Source organism: Tauraco erythrolophus, chromosome 5, assembly GCF_009769465.1.
Source record: "Tauraco erythrolophus isolate bTauEry1 chromosome 5, bTauEry1.pri, whole genome shotgun sequence".
NCBI classification, from domain to species: domain Eukaryota; kingdom Metazoa; phylum Chordata; class Aves; order Musophagiformes; family Musophagidae; genus Tauraco; species Tauraco erythrolophus.
This window is the reverse complement of record NC_141469.1, coordinates 33,764,874-33,781,230: the sequence shown is the minus strand read 5'-3', so window position 1 is coordinate 33,781,230 and position 16,357 is coordinate 33,764,874. Positions and strand designations below refer to the sequence as shown.

Sequence of the window (16,357 nt, the reverse complement as noted above, 5' to 3'; positions counted from 1 at the left end):
AAGTAAATGAACTGTGTAGAAGCTAACCCTTACCAGAGGGGAGGGGGAAGTGTACGCTGATCCATGTCATAAATGCAGTAGCTTTGACTTTTGCAGATGCTGGATTTTCCGCAGCTGACAGAGAAGCAAGCTTGGAGCTAATAAACTGGATATCTCAAGAACGTTTCCTAATCTCTGTATATTCCAGCAAGTAAGCAATGTTAATTTTGTCTTGACTTCTTAGAGAAATTAAATTTACATGATCTTGCCTGTCCCTTGGTTGAAACAGCCCATTAAGTTCAAATCCGAAGGAGTAGTCATCTTGAGAGGAAAGTTCCCTAAGATTTTGGAAAACTATAAAGACTCTAGAAAAGAGTAGCCTCAAGGTATTATACATTTGGAAGAGGCAAAAAAACCAATCTGTTAGCTTATCATCATGATTCGTCTAGTCCAGTTCATGCTTTTTTCTGTCTGATGAAGTGATGCAGGTGAGTGTTTCCAAGTCAGTGAATCGGCACTGCTGGGTTGCAAATACACAGTAAGTGAGAGAGAACACAGCTCAAGCAAGCAAGGTTTGGTGGCTTTTTTTCGGTCTGGTACGTGATCAGTTTAAGTTGTATGTTTTTGGTGTGCTTCAACGACTCATTTTAACCAGATATTTTGTCCTTCTATACACAAATTTCAGCAGCCCTCCAAAAAGTTTAGATCATGATAAATCAACGTTTTTGGGTGAAAAACTTTTCGCTTTGGAAATTCTCAGTCAGTTACAGTACTGGGTGTAAGATATGACAGCTGTTAGTAGTCAAGAATGTGGAATTCTTTTTAGCTGTACGTGTCAGTCTTGATATGCTGTGTATGTGTTGTGGCATATTGTTGTTGTTTTGACTATTTTCTGCATGGTTAAATTCTGCCTCTTGTCTAATAGGCAATTAAGTAGTTCTCATTAGTGCTCTACTTTCTTGGCACTGTTGTCAAAGTGCTGCTAAGCTGTAAGGAATCTCTTAGGCTTACACTCCTCTTGTATAAGGATTTAGTATGTAATCGATGTATTGGATGAACTGTATGTGTTTGTAACAGATGTGATACAGAGGGCTGTTTCATGCTTTTAAAACCAAAATTATTTTGAAAGACTTGAGCTGTTCAAAGCTGCATAGGGAAAGAATGTGTCCTTCGTCTGAAATAATAGGTAACTGTCTGTAGCACTGAAGGGTTTTTAACATGTTTTTTTATATACTCAGATGTATTGTCTCATTTTTGTTTAATTATAGGGTGGTCCTTACCATGACACGTTGCACAGTATTTTAGGAGCCTATACTTGTTACAGACCTGATGTAGGCTACGTAAGTGAAGAATTTTTTTTAAGGGGTGGGGAAGGAGAACTAGGGGGAGGGAGGATTGTGTTAATCAGACCCTTGTAGACCAGTATTAAATGATTTTGTGAAAACTTCTGGGGTTTCTGTGTGCTTTCTTCTGTTGCAATACATGCTTGGGAAGTGTATGTAACAGTTCTATTGCTAGATTTAAGCTTTTTAACAGGCTAAGTAATTGGAAAACTCAAAAGTACATGCTTTGAAAATTGGAGTCAAAAGAGAAGAGGGAGTTAAATTGATCTTTTAAAGTACGTACTGTTCTTAATGCCAGTCTTACTGAGATTCTTGTGTTGAGTATCATACTCCTTAATAGGCATTTCTGTGCCTTAGATCTTTGGGCTTCTGCAACAGTTTTTAAAGCAGTGCCCACCAAGGCTACATGAGCTCACTCAGAGTATTTGAAGTAGTGATTGTGAGAGGACTGAGTGGATTTCAGAGGCTTCATTTAGTCTTTTTTCACAGAGCAGGGATATATAGATACAGATGTATATATAGATATAAATATATATATATATGAGCTTACTCTTTATTTGGGAGCAGTTGTTGTAGAGAAGGCAAATGTAGAAAGATGGTGTTCCTATTCTGTGGGTAGCATGTAATGTTTGACAAAAACTGCTGAACGTGCCTGCTGAGAAACTAAAAGGGCAGTTCAGATGATGTGTTTCATTTGGCATGGAACCTGTTGTGTGGAAGGAGCTTGTTCCTGCAAAAGGAGGTTTGCAGGAAGAACTGTCACAACTTGGTCCATGTGACTCTGCAATGGCAGCACTACACCCTCTGAGTGAGCGAGCTGTGTCTAGATTCAGCGTTGATTCCATAGCATACTTTGTAGAAAAATGCAACAACATAATGAGCTTATGGTAAGTGAAACAAGAGCTTAATCTGAAAACAGTGCTGCTTGTCAAATGAGTCATTGCAGTTGTCTGTTAACTGCTGGTAATTGATTGAAGAAGGAAGGAACAGGCTTTGTCTCTAGTGTCTTAGTCCAGCTTTCCACACATAAGGGTATATATGACCCATGCCTATGAGAAGGGGAGCTACTTAGAAATGGCTTATTCTTAAAAAAAATCTTAATTCCACATATTTGAAAGTGCTGTCATTTACTTAGTCTTTGAAGGGAGGCAACATGGAGATCGTTAGCTTCCGTGCTCTGAGCGTGCAATACCAAAGGGTCACAAAATATCCTGCCTTTCTGAATGTTTCACAAAGTTCATCAGCTCAGTGAGTGCATTAAACACCAGTGACTGCAAGAACAAATGAGGCAGTGTTCTTGGAAGAACACAGTTATTGCTGAAGGGTAACGCTTCTCCTTTCTTCAGGTACAGGGCATGTCATTCATAGCAGCAGTGTTGATCTTGAACTTGGATACTGCAGATGCCTTCATTGCTTTTTCTAACCTTTTAAATAAACCCTGTCAGATGGCGTTTTTTCCGTGTGGACCATGGCCTTGTAAGTATGCAAGAAAACTATAATTGACATGTTGTAGATGTGTGTAGGGAAAGCTTAAAAAAAATAAATTGATGGGCTCAGTAGCTTGGAAAATAAGTCAGAATTTGTTTTAAAGTTACACACTTGATAAACAAAAAAATCCCAACACACCCACATGCACTCCCCCCTCAAAAAAATTAAACCAAAATTCACCCTACTAATCTTTTTGAATAGGCAGATGAATGAAATTGTTCAGCTGCTCTTCTCTGATGCTCAGAGAATAGTTGTGAGAATATTATTTTAGGTGTTTTTCAAATTGAGCACTGTAGCTGAAAGCTGAAAACACTTTAATTCTGGCAGAAGTGTCTTGAAGGTGCTTTTTATCCAAAACTATTAGGTTGCTAAAAATAGGCTGTTGCAGGGAGAACCAGGTTTCCCATCTCTTACTGTAGCAGCTGTGTTTGAAAAGAAGCCTGGGGGAACCAGATGAGCAGATGGCTCCAATTTTCAGTGGGAGCTGGTTGCCTGATTCTCTGTGGAGTCTCTAAAATTCCTTGTTAGCATCTACACTGGGCTACTTGTGTACCATAGCAAAATAAGACACATCTCCTGAAATGTGTGTTTAATTTACTTTAAAAGTATTTTTTTTTGTAAGATACATGGGATTCTGTTTTTTTTTTCTCACTTGTTTACCTTTTAACACTATGAAAATAGAATCTGCTTATCAAGAGTTCAAATGGGAGAAATACAGCAAGGGACTAGATGACATCAACAACAATGGCTTTTGTTGCTTAAACAGTAGGACTAGGGATCCTATCAGTATTTCCTGCTGGAAAAGCAGTATGTAATTCCCTGTTGCGGTCCCTGAATCTCATCAGTTGTAAATGGGGACATGTACCACAATGCAGACAACATTGCTAGAAGCAGTATTGGTTATCTCTGTTACTGTACTTGGAAAAGAGGATTTTATGTATTTAGTATGTAAATATGGTTCTTGTGAAGATGATTTTGGAATTAAGTTTGTTAAAATAAGATGATTTTTTTTTAGCTGAAGTAGTGTTTTTGGGTATGCTCTTGGGTAGTGCTGTTCAGTTCTATTAGCCTGGCTAAATAGAGGCTATGTGATAAATGAATGCTCACAGAAGAGAGTAGAGGTGGTGATACGTGAAATAACATTAACATATTGTGAATTACAAAGCCATGATTAACACTATCAGGAAAAATTTGTACCTAATGTTTCAGGCAGAGTAGTGACACATAAAGTGAGACGTTTTTGGCTTCCTGTGGTTAATACACTGATCTGCTGTCTACACTCATCTGTGTCAGTTTTACAGCTTAATAGCCAAATGCTCATTTGTCTTAACACATAATATATATAAAAAAAAATAAACCCAGCATAAGTGGGTGGAAATGGTAGTAATTTATGCTAATTTATCTTGCCTTCTTTTATTGGTTACCGTTTTATTAAACTAGAATTTTTTTTCATTACTACCAAGTAAATGTCCTGTTGAATGTTGATTTGATCATTTGTTGCATTTCTAATAGAGCTGCCTGCATTACTGTCAATAGATGTGATGGTTGCAGTTATTTGTGAGATCCCTTCTCTATAGAGAAAGTACTTTTGAAATGCTTCAGTAGAACTCTCTTACTGGGGTGCTAGCATGTAAACAGATCATTTTGGAAGTAGGACTGTCTGTTGCATTACCTGCTTCCTTCTTTATACTCACAGATCCGATGTGATGCTTGGATTCCATGCATTTCAAAGTCCATACGGGGAAGCTGTTTCAGTTGTACAGTTCTCTAAAGTGGGTTTTTAGATTTCTGCTGTCATGTTTGCCGTGAAGCTGTTTCTCGGTAACTGACAGTTCAGAGATTTTTATGTCATTTTGTGTGGTTATTTCTGTAGCATGCACCCATCTCTGGCTTTTAAGCCTTACTCTCTTCTGACTACCAGGCTCAATTTTTCGTTTGCCACTGTTAATGAAGGTAGTCCATCATCTGTCACTTCGTTCGGATGAAACGGGAAAAATTTTCCTAAGGACATTAAAAAAGCTGGGAAGCAAATGTGTTGTCCGTTAAAAGGATTTCAGACAAAAGGCTCCTCTTTCCCCTTTACTGTCACAGTGTTTTGGGGAGAGGCATGCTGATGCAACTCATACTTTGAAGAAATCACAGCCATTCTTTATTGCTTTTATTGGCATATTGTAATTAAAATTACTGAATCGTTCGAGGACTTTGCTTACCTTTTCTCCCTGTAGTAGTAGGAGGACAGGGTAGGGGGGAGCTAAAAAGCCTTTTGTTTTTAACTCTTAGTTGGATTGGAAGATTTTCCATGCCCTCTGTTACAAAATTATTCAGCTTCTAAAATATCATCCAAGTCTTCGTGTTAAAAGCAGTACAGTTCAGGGGTTACGGTATCAGATGTGAGTTACAATCTGTTTCTCTTGCATAGATGTTTTGTCCTGATCTCTGGCTTTTCTCTGTGAACTTCGCTCTCCCTCTTTGCAATAGAAATGCCTGTTGTCTAATTTTGAAATGTACGGTATAAAAGAAGCTTTGGTATTAGAATATGACTTATGACTGGAGCCAACTGGACTCTTCACTCTTGCTGTGTACTATTAAATTATTTTAGTTTCATATTTCATTTTATAATCCATTGGGCCTTGGATTTTATTCAGTATCTTATTAAATTACTACCGCAAGCAAAAAGAACCGTTCTGTTACCATAATTATTTTGAGAAATCAGCAAATAGCTTCTCTCCTGCTGGTATTTTTCTTTCCAAAGGAAGCTGGCCAAGACCCAAAACAGTAATCATGTTGTTTAGTATGAGAATGGTACATAGAGTGGATCTTAAACTCTTTGTGCTTGCAGATGCTGTCCTTTATGTAAATGTTTAGCTCTTTATGATATCATGTAATTCATATGATCCTATTTTTGAAGAGCATTAATCCAGCAACAGATAATACATTTAAGCCTGTTGTTAATACAGCTAACTGCTTTTTTCTCCGCATTATGTTTTCCCAGATGCTGACTTACTTTGCCGCGTTTGAGGTATTCTTTGAAGAAAATTTACCAAAGTTATTTGCTCACTTCAAAAAAAATAACTTGACTCCAGACATCTATCTTATTGATTGGTAAGACATTGGAAGTATAATTACTAATTTGCATACTAGCATATAGCTCCATGTCAGTATTCAGGGCAGAAGCTGGAGTGCTCTTACCTGGTTTAGTATGCTTTTAAGATAAAGGCTTTATCTTTTGTTCAGTGCTCGAGTTGTCAATCCAGATCATTCTTACATAGTACTGTGATGTTTAACGTTTGTCTAACCTTTATTATTGTACTTCTGTTAAGCTTGAAGCTTATATTGAAATACAGCTGTATAGCAGTGTTTATGCATATTTGGATTGATCTTCTGATTGAATCTGTTAGTTTTTCTAGTGCATGTGCAGGTGTGTACCAGGAGTGCGTATCCAGGAAGTATTGCTAGTCTTGCGTTTGAAATGTATAATTTATCCGCCTGCACAGAGCAAGAAAAGAGTAGTTAAAACATCTGTCCGAATAACAGAAAGCTAGAAGCTACAGAAACACCTAGGCTTTTGGCAGGATGAACTATGACTCTTGGGCAGTATCGCACTCAAGTTGGGATCCCAGTACAGGTTGGTTAAAAGCTGATCTTGACACAGTTCAATTGAATAGCTAAAGGGCATTAACATGTTTTTAATTACTGCAGCTATTTCACTTAGCAGGCAGGCAATTAAAATCTTTTTATTTGGTGAAACTGCCTTCCCTTTTAGTTCTAGTATAATTAGAACCTTTTTCCTTTGAGAGGAAAAAAGACAAGGATCTTACGTGCAGTCCTGCCAAATTTCAGTGTTTCATAAGGCACTCCAAATCGAGTGTTTGTATTTGTGCCTATCAGGCTTTGGTTATGGCAGCTAAAATCTCTCTTCTCAGCAAGCAAGGCTTTGTTGTCAGCTCCAGGATGATATGAAGTCTTTTTTGTGAAGAATTGATTTGCCCTTTAATTATCGACAGCTTCTCCTGTTCTCAGGTATCTGACTAAATACCTTCAGTAAAAGATTAAAATCTCGGTAGTAACAGCATTTTTTTCTGAGATTCATAAGTTGTTATTTTGGAAAACATTTGTCCTGTCAATGCCATTCTACCAGAACCAAGCTCTTGATACCCTGATCTTTAAGACCTAGTTTTTAGCACTGAACACGTTGCTGATCCATTAGACAGAAACCCATTTAAAGTAATTCAGTCCAATCAAACAGCTCGAGGTTTGAATATATGAGTTTTCATAGGATCATAGAATTGCTGGGGCATTGGAAAGGACCTCTGGAGATCATCTAGTCTAAACCCACTGCTCAAAGCAGGGTCAGCTAGAGCAGATTGCTCAGGACTTGGGTCCACTTGGGTTTTGATCTCCAAGGAAGGAGACTCCACAGCCTTTCCAGGCAACTCTGTTCCAGTGTTCAACCACCCTCACAGTGAACAAGTTTTTTACTATGTTTAAATTAATTTCCTGTATTACAGTTAGTGCCTATTGGCTCTTGTCCTTTCACTGGATACAACTGAGAAGAGTCGGGCTCTGTCTTCTTTACGCTCTGCTATCAAGCATTTTTACACATTTAGGTCCGAGCTATCTCATCTCCTGGCTAAACAGCATCAGCTCAGCTTTCTCAGCCTCTCCCTGTGTGTGAGATGCTCCAAGCCTTTAATCATATTCATGACAACCTGGACTTCCTCCTTTACATCTGTCTGCTGGGAATCCCAGAGCTGGCTCACTGGTGCTGGGTTGATGGATGACCTGCCTTGGCCTGCTGGCAGTGCTCTTCCTAATGCAGCCCAGGAGTTTGTGGACGTTCTTTGCTGCAAAGGCACGTTGCTGACTTACTTTCTACTCATTGTCCACCAGGTCTTCCGTGCCCTTTCCTGCAATGCTGCTTTGCAGCCGGTTGGCTTCCCACATGTACTGATGCCTATTTCCTACTCAGGTGCAGGACTTGGCATTTCCTTTTGTTGAACTTCATGAGACTCGTGTTGGCTTGTTTCTCCAGTGTCTCAAGGTCCCTATGGAGTGGTGTATCAACAGCTCCTCCTAGTTTTATATCACCTGCAAGCTTGCTGAGAGTACCGTCTGATCCACCATCTAGGTATCTAATGAAGACCCTTAGAGGTGTTGGATGAGTATCAAACCCTGGAGTACTCTACCGGTGGATTGGCTTGAAGCTGTACTTCATGGCACTAATGACCTTTTGAGCTTGGCAGTTCTAGCCGGTTTTCTGTCCACCTCACTATCCATTTATCTAGTCCATGCTTCAGTTCATCAGCAAGGATTTTATGAGATACAGTGTTGGAAAACCTTGCTAATATCAAGATAAACAATATCCGTTGCTCTCCCCTCATCAGAGGAGGTCAGGTTGGTCAGGCATGATTTCACCTTCATAGATCCATACTGACTTATCTCAATCCCTTTTTTGCCCATATGTTTTGAAATGATCTACAGGAATTTTCCTTCCATTACTTTCCCAGGGATGGAAGTGAGGCTGACCAACCTATAGTTTCCTGCTTCCTGCCTGAAAATAGGAGTGACGTTTGTTTTCTTCAAGTCCTCAGGACCCTTCTCTGGTCACTGAGATATTTCAAAGATAATTCAGAGTGACCTCAGAATGACACCAGACAGTTTCCTTAGCACTCACATGTGTATCTTACCAGGTCCCATGCACGTATATATGCCAAATTTGTATAAATGTTCCCTGACTTGATCCTTCTCCACCCTAGGGTAGGGCTTCCGTGTACTAGACTTGCCCACTGGTCTGCAGGACCTGGAGTTCTTGAAGGCAGGTCTTCTCAGCAAAGCCTGAGATGAAGAAGGCACTAAGTACCACAGCCTTCTGTGAGTACTTTGTCACTAAGTTCCCTGCCTCGTTCAGCAGCAGGCTCGTGTTTTCCAGAGTCTTTTTTTCTGTTGATGTAGGGAAAGGCCTTCTCATTGTCCTTAATGTCCATTGCCAGATTCAACTCCAGATGGGCTTTGGGTTTCCTAAACCCTTCTCTGCGTACTCAGACCATGTTTCTGCATTTCTCCAGGGTCATGTGCCCTTCCTTTCAGCCTCTCGTATGCTTCCTTTTTATATTTGGGTTTTATCAGGAGGTTCTTGTTCATCCATGCAGGCCTCCTGCTGCCTGTGCTTGAGTTCCGTGATTTTTCATATGCCTCTTGCACAGAGGATAGTGTAACTTGGGCTTTGTTTGACTTGGCTTCTATACAAGAATTAAATTTTAATGCAACACGAATAAGGGAATGAGGGAGTGTGTAATGGATAGGCTTGTTTCTCCAAACATTTGATGGGAGAAATACCTTCAGAAGGATTTTTATGACTAAAGGCTGAGAATATTAAACTGAACTAGATCTATGCACAGAGCAGGAAGATGCTAGAAAAAATACTGGAATAAGATAGAAGGGAACGAAGAGGGCAGAGGCTGGTGTGTTCAGTAAGAGGAAAGATGTTGAAATTATATTGCCTCCGACAAGGTTGTGAAAAGCCTGTGTGTGGAGGAAGCAATTGAATAAAATGGATTTCAGAACAGGAAGACTGTAAATGTGCTGGAGAATAACTGGATAGACAACCTTAAAATCACCTGGTTATCATCTTTTTAATGGATTACTAGTTTAATATGATGTTGTTGTAAATAAAGTGTTTTGTTTTGGTTTTATGTGGGAGAGACTAAAACTGAGTGTCTTCATGGTGCAGGCATGTTAATATAACTCTGTTGTCTAACTTAGAGCTTTACATTGTAAAGAAGAAATCCTGAGGAACAACACCAGAAATTTGAGATGTAGAAAAAAGCTGTTTTGATGAAAGGTTGAAGGTTTACATTCCCCTCAGCAATTTTGCTTTGATAGACTAGTCTTTATTGTGTTTTCTTGAGTAAATATTTATGTGATCAGTTGTTCTCTCTGAGCATGTTTATAGTTTTTGTTTTTTTTAAGAAAAAGAAAAAGAATGACTGACTTGTGAGCAAAGAACTGAAGTGCTGAAGTCAGTGTGTGGGGCACATCAGACTCTCCTTTTGTTCCTTCTGTGGGTATGGCTAAGAGCACTTGAAAGAAACTTCTGTCAGGAGTGCTTGCGGATGCTTCTCAAGGTCTTTGTACTAATGGACTGGTACCCTTAGCATTTCTCGCTGATTGCCTGCATCCATATTAAAGCTGTTTATTTTAATCCCAAGGACAATTTACTGTGTTCCTCCCATCCCCAGAGAGTCACAACACTGTGATCTTGCACAGGAATGTAGGCTAGTTGAGGTAGTCCTGCCCAATCCTGTGTTAAGCTACTTTCACACTTGTCTTGAGCTCGACAGTTTGTCGCACTCTGTCTTTAATTTTGTTAGACAGTGGAGTTGGTATTTAACTGTGTAACGTTTAGGTGTAATATCTAAATACGTATGTGTGTATGTGCATGTGTATGTAAGTATATGTATAGAATCATAGAATCATAGAATGGTTCGGGTTGGAAGGGACCTTGAAGATCATCTAGTTCCAACCCCTCTGCCATGGGCAGGGAAACCCTCCGCTACACCAGGTTACCCAAAGTGTCATCCAGCCTGGCCTTGAACACTTCCACGGATGGGGCATCCACAACTTCTCTGGGCAACCTGTTCCAGTACCTCACCACCCTCAATGTAAAGAATTTCTTCCATATATCTAATCAAAATCTCCCCTCCTTCAGTTTAAATCCATTGCCCCTTGTCCTGTCACTACAAACCCTTGGAAAAAGTCCCTCTCCAGCTTTCCTGTAGGCCCCCTTTAGGTACTGGAAGGCTGCTATAAGATCACCCCGGAGCCTTCTCTTCTGCAGGCTGAACAGCCCCAACTCTCTCAGCCTGTCTTCATAGCAGAGGTGCTCCAGCCCTCTGATCATCTTCGTGGCCCTCCTCTGGACTCACTGCAGCAGCTCCATGTCCTTCTTGTGTTGGGGACTCCAGACCTGAATGCAGTATTCCAGGTGGGGTCTCATGAGAGCAGAGTAGAGAAGCAGAATCACTTCCCTCGACCTGCTGGCCATGCTCCTTTTGATACAGCCCAGGATACGGTTTGCTTTCTGGGCTGCCAGCGCACATTGCTGGCTCATGTTGAGCTTCTCATCCACCAGCACTCCCGAGTCCTTTTCCTCAGGGCTGCTCTCAATCCATTCTCCGCCCAGCCTGTACTTGTGCATGGGATTGCCTTGACCCACGTGCAGGAACTTGCACGTGGCCTTGTTGAACTTCATGAGGTTCTCACAGGCCCACCTCTCCAGCCTGTCAAGGTCCCTCTGGATGGCATCCCTTCCCTCCAGCATGTCCACAACACCACACAACTTGGTGCCATCTGCAAACTTGCTGAGGGCACACTCGATCCCACTGTCCATGTCATCAACAAAGATGTTAAATAGCACTGGTCCCAGTACTGACCCCTGAGGAACACCACTCATCACTGGCCTCCACTTGGACATTGAACCGTTGACCACAACTCTTTGAGTGCGACCATCCAGCCAATTCCTTATCCACCGAGTGGTCCATCCCTCAAAACCATGTCTTTCCAGTTTAGAGGTAAGGATGTCATGTGGGACAGTATCGAATGCTTTGGATAAGTCCAGGTAGACGATGTCAGTTGCTCTCACCCTATCCATCAGTGCTGTAACCTCATCATAGAAGGCCACCAAATTAGTCAGGCAGGATTTGCCCTTAGTGAAGCCATGTTGGCTGTCACCAATCACCTCCTTGTTTTCTATGTGCCTTAGCATAGTCGCCAGGAGGACTGCTCCATGATCTTGCCAGGCACAGAGGTGAGACTGACTGGCCTGTAGTTCCCTGCATCTTCTTTTTTCCCCTTTTTAAAGATGGGGGCTATGTTTCTCTTTTTCCAGTCATTGGGAACTTCACCAGATTGCCACAGCTTCTGAAATATGATGGATAGTGGCTTAGCAACTTCATCTGCCAGTTCCCTCAGGACCCGCGGATGCACCTCATCAGGTCCCATGGACTTGTCCACCTTCAGGTTCTTTAGATGGTCTCAAACCTGGTCTTCTCCTACAGTGGGCAGTTCCTCATTCTCCCAGTCCCTGCCTTTGCCTTCTGTGACTTGGGCCATGCCGCTAGAGCTCTTGCCAGTGAAGACTGAGGCAAAGAAGTCGTTGAGAACCTCAGCCTTCTCCGTATCCTGGGTGGCCAAGTCCCCCGTTTCCTTCTGGAGAGGACCTACATTTTCCCTAGATCTCTTTTTATCACTGACATATCTATAGAAGTTTTTTTTGTTGCCCTTGATGTCCCTGGCCAGATTTAACTCTATCAGGGCTTTAGCTTTCCTAACCTGATCTCTGGTTACTCGGACAATTTCTCTGTATTCTTCCCAGGCTACCTGTCCTTGCTTCCACCCCCTATAGGCTTTCTTTTTGTGCCCAAGTTGGTCCAGGAGCTCCTTATTCATCCATGCGGGCCTCCTGGTGTTCCTACCTGACTTTCTCTTTGTTGGGATGCACCGATCCTGAGCTTGGAGGAGGTGATCCTTGAATATTAACCAGCTTTCTTGGGCCCCTCTTCCCTTCAGGGCCTCATCCCTTTGTATTCTAGCGAGGAGATCCTTGAAGAGGCCAAAGTCTGCTTTCCTGAAATCCAGGGTAGTGAGCCTGCTATGCATCCTCCTTGCTTCTCTAAGTATCTTGAATTCTACCATTTCATGATCGCTGCAGCCAAGGCTGTCCTTGAGCGTCATGTTCTCCACCAGCCCTTCACTGTTAGTGAGAACGAGGTCCAGCAAAACACCTCTCCTCGTTGGTTCCTCTACCACTTGGAGAAGGAAGTTATCATCCATGCATTCCAGGAACCTCCTGGATTGCCTGTGCCTTGCTGTCTTGTCCTTCCAACAGATATCAGGGTGGTTGAAGTCCCCCATGAGGACCAGGGCTCGTGAACGTGAGGCAGCTCCTATTTGTCTGTAGAGGGCCTCATCCACCCCCATTCCTCCTGGTCAGGTGGTCTGTAGCAGACCCCTACTACTACGTCCCCTATATATATGTATATATATACGTATATGTCTATATACACGTATTCGTATGTGTGTGTGCATATATATATACACTTTCTACTTAAAAATACTTTGATCCTGTAGGAAGCAGATTTAGGTGGTTTTTTTTTTTTTTTTTAAATGGCTACTGGAAACTTAGCAAATTGGACTTTATATATGCTGTCCTTCCATTACTTTTAGGAAGTAATATAGAAAAGATGTAAGGAAAAATGAAGTGTGTCTGTGTTCTCACAAGAGAGTAGCTATTAAAGTTAAGGACTTTGGAAAACATTGTTTATGAGATCATAGCTGACAATGAATTTGCTGTAGTACAGATATCACTTTGTTAAAAACAGAACTGTTTCCGGAAAGATAAGAATGTGGTTTTGGTGTGTTTAAAGTTAGGGAAGAATATGGTACAGTGTCGCTCTGCATAGACAGACCTTTTGATTGTAGGTAAAAATCTCTAGGAAACAGCCTTGCGCTAACAACATTGCTTTTATTTAAATGCACGTTTATTCTGAGCTCCAGAGGGATGCCTGCTGCTATTCCGGAGGCTGGCATGGTTACTGTGCAGGCATGTGTGCAGTAAATCTCTGCTGGTGCCCTCTCTGGGAGGGCTCCAGTAGCCAGTGCCGCACAAACCAGTTGCTGGGAAACCCTCCTGCTCCTGCCACAATTACAGTGGAATCAACTAGTCTTCTTTGTGCTGCTTCCTGTGACCAGTGCCGCGGGGAACGGCAGTAAAATTGGTATGTTTAAATCATTTGTTGAAGGGATGCATTCCAAGAAAAAGAAACGCTGTGCCTATAGATGGGCCCAGCTATGCAGGTGATACAATGCTGCTTTGGGTTTTCTGAGGCTAGTAGAGGATTTAGGGAGGGAAGCCCCCCTGCCAGTTCAGTTCCACCGCTGCCTTCTGTGATGGGAAAACGCCAAGCACTTAAGAATTTAATTAAAAAGTACAGTGGCATGATTATCAGTGGATACCTGCCAGAAGTAAGGCATCTCTTAAAAAGGACCCATGTTCTTCAAGCCCAAACATCAACTGCTAAATCTCACAGTAAGAATTCAAAAGCTAGACAGGTTTTTACTTTTTTTGAAGGATATAAAGGGAATCAAGGGTGAGAGGGGTGTAAAGAGCAACATGCAGTCAGTTCACAGAGAGTAGAGGGGAAAAAAGTGTGTCTGAATAGCCCAGTTTTGGCCTCTCGGCTCTGTCAGCTGATGTACCACAGGCTGTTGTGAGCAGAGCAGAATGTGGGTTTGCAAAGGACACGTGCTGTCTATTTATGGCCTCCTGCTGCTATACAAACACCTCTTTATCCCTGCTCAGTAAAATGATTTTGGCAATAATTGTAGCCAAGGGCTTTGTTTGTACTGATGGATTGATCGGTGGTTCTTCAGCATTCCATTGACTGTGATTGTCTTCTGTGAACACTAATTTTCTATTGACACCATTTGCTTGTTACGACAAAGGTCTGAGCCACTTTGTGTGGACGTTTGCAGTGGGCACTTCCAGCAAAGTATTTATAAGCTTGTTATCTGTTACATTAAGAAAAACATGTGTCATGCTAGTAACTCTCCACCCCCCAAAAAAATGAAGCTTAAGATGATGCTTTAAATGCAGCCCTCCTTTTCAGTGAAAAAATGGGACTGTAATTCTGTCCAAAGGTTTCTGATGACATCCCAATTTTTGTAATCGGAGTTGGTACTGGACTCCGAAGGATCCCAGTCTTGAGCCCTATTTGCAGTGTGCTCATCTGTATGTCACTGAAGGTTAGGGTGGAACTGAGTGAAATACAGCATTGCCTTGTTGTACTCCTAGGTGAGAGAGGAGGGCTTTTTGAGTGCTTCTGGCTGGCTGGAAGTTGCTCAAGAGCTCAGTGTTTGTATTATGTTGATACGATTTAGAATCAGATTTGCTGAGCGCCAAGAAGTTGCTCTGTTGCAGTCAATATCGTATAATACAGAATATTTTTTCTTTCCTTTATAAGGAACAAAGTAAATGCTTCCACTTTTTTTTTAACCAAAATGATTTTAAAATTGTACTAAGTAAACTGTTACCAACAGGCTTGTTGTGGTAACTGTAAAGGCGCTGATGAGAACAGAGATGCCGCTATACAATAAAGTAATGCATGAACACCTGCCAAGATGCAATCTTTGTCTTAAAGCAGATATAGTTTAAATTGATACAAAAGGTAACAACTAAAAATTCGTACCAGGATGAGGAAGGAAGGATCCAAGAATAATTTTAAAAGGTGAATTAGTTCATCAGTTTCCACAGCTGAAATCAGAAGTTGCAGGAATATTTTTGTGCTGTTACAGATCTGGGAAGACAAGGTGTAGTGCAAGAATAGATAAGATCTGATTTGCATCAGTGTTGTTGTGCATAAGTTTTCAATTCAAAATCTGTCACACCTGTCTTCAGTCCTGTTAATGACAGCTTGTGAAGACTTTTTAATTAAAAAGAAAGAAGAGAGGAAAAAAAAAGCCGGTGGGGGGGCGGATGGCAGGAACAAGGGAAAGAGAACACAGAGCCTATGATTATCATGGTGCTTTCTTGATAACATTAGGGTCCTACACTTTCCCTGTGAGAGCAAACCAGCCAGAATTTCATGCACCTACCTCAAAGTACACTTTCAGGAGCAGGAATATCTGGTACTTGGGTTTTTTTTTCCCTCTTCCACACAGATGGTGGCCAGTAGCCTGCAGTTATTTTAACTGTGGCACTGGACATCTCTGTGCTAGTTAACTGTGTTGTCTGCACCTGGGACTTGGAGTGAGCTGGAAGAGAGCTGCAGATGGAAGATCATCCTGCGGTACAGCGAGAGCAGATCATGTGCAAGTAGCGTGCTAGTGCTGCTGAGAGCCACTGCTGTAATAACTGTTTTAGTCTAGCAGCTGCTTTATTACTGTAATAAATTTCAGCTGAGTTTCAGACTAGTAAATAGGTCAGATGTCTAATAAAAAAAATGTATTTCAGTTGGAAATGTTTGAAGGGAGCAAATGCTCTATCCATTCCTAGCAGTAATGATTCCTACTGTTGTTTCATTGCTTGTTCTAAGGGGCCCAGTCTCTGTTCTTAGGGCTTGGTGCATTTAATTCCATGCTAGTATTAATGAAGCTTAGTTGCCTTGCAAATTTCCTGCAAATTACACTTCCTTCCAAATTACAAAGAGATCAGTGTCAAATACCTTATTTGATATGACAACTCTTTTGATGTGAGTAAATCTTTTCCTGCAAAAAGTGGTGTTCTAATAAATAGTTCTGACTATTTCTTCTGACAGTTAATTTTCTGCATAGTTGCAGATTTAATACACATGGGATATTCAGATTAGGTCTGAATCATGACAGAATAATAGCTTTTGTGAATAAAAAAAAAAAACAGATCCAAAAAAATAGGCATCGTTACTTATCTTTAAGCAGGACTAGTTTCTGGCTGAGTGTTTGCCTGCTACTTGCTGACCAGGAAAGGACTGTTGAATTGCTTCCTATTACACTGTTCTTTTTAAGTGGAAAAC

General features: G+C 41.3%; 1 protein-coding gene across 1 annotated transcript in view; it reads left to right on the top strand.

Annotated features, from left to right (window-relative positions):
• TBC1D14 (TBC1 domain family member 14) overlaps positions 1-16,357 on the top strand; it is a 77,573-nt gene that overhangs the window by 53,711 nt on the left and 7,505 nt on the right. The window contains 6 exon segments of the mRNA XM_086611733.1: positions 97-138; positions 141-190; positions 1,248-1,319; positions 2,669-2,773; positions 2,775-2,798; positions 5,803-5,912. Of these exon segments, the coding sequence (XP_086467859.1) occupies positions 97-138; positions 141-190; positions 1,248-1,319; positions 2,669-2,773; positions 2,775-2,798; positions 5,803-5,912 (403 nt within the window).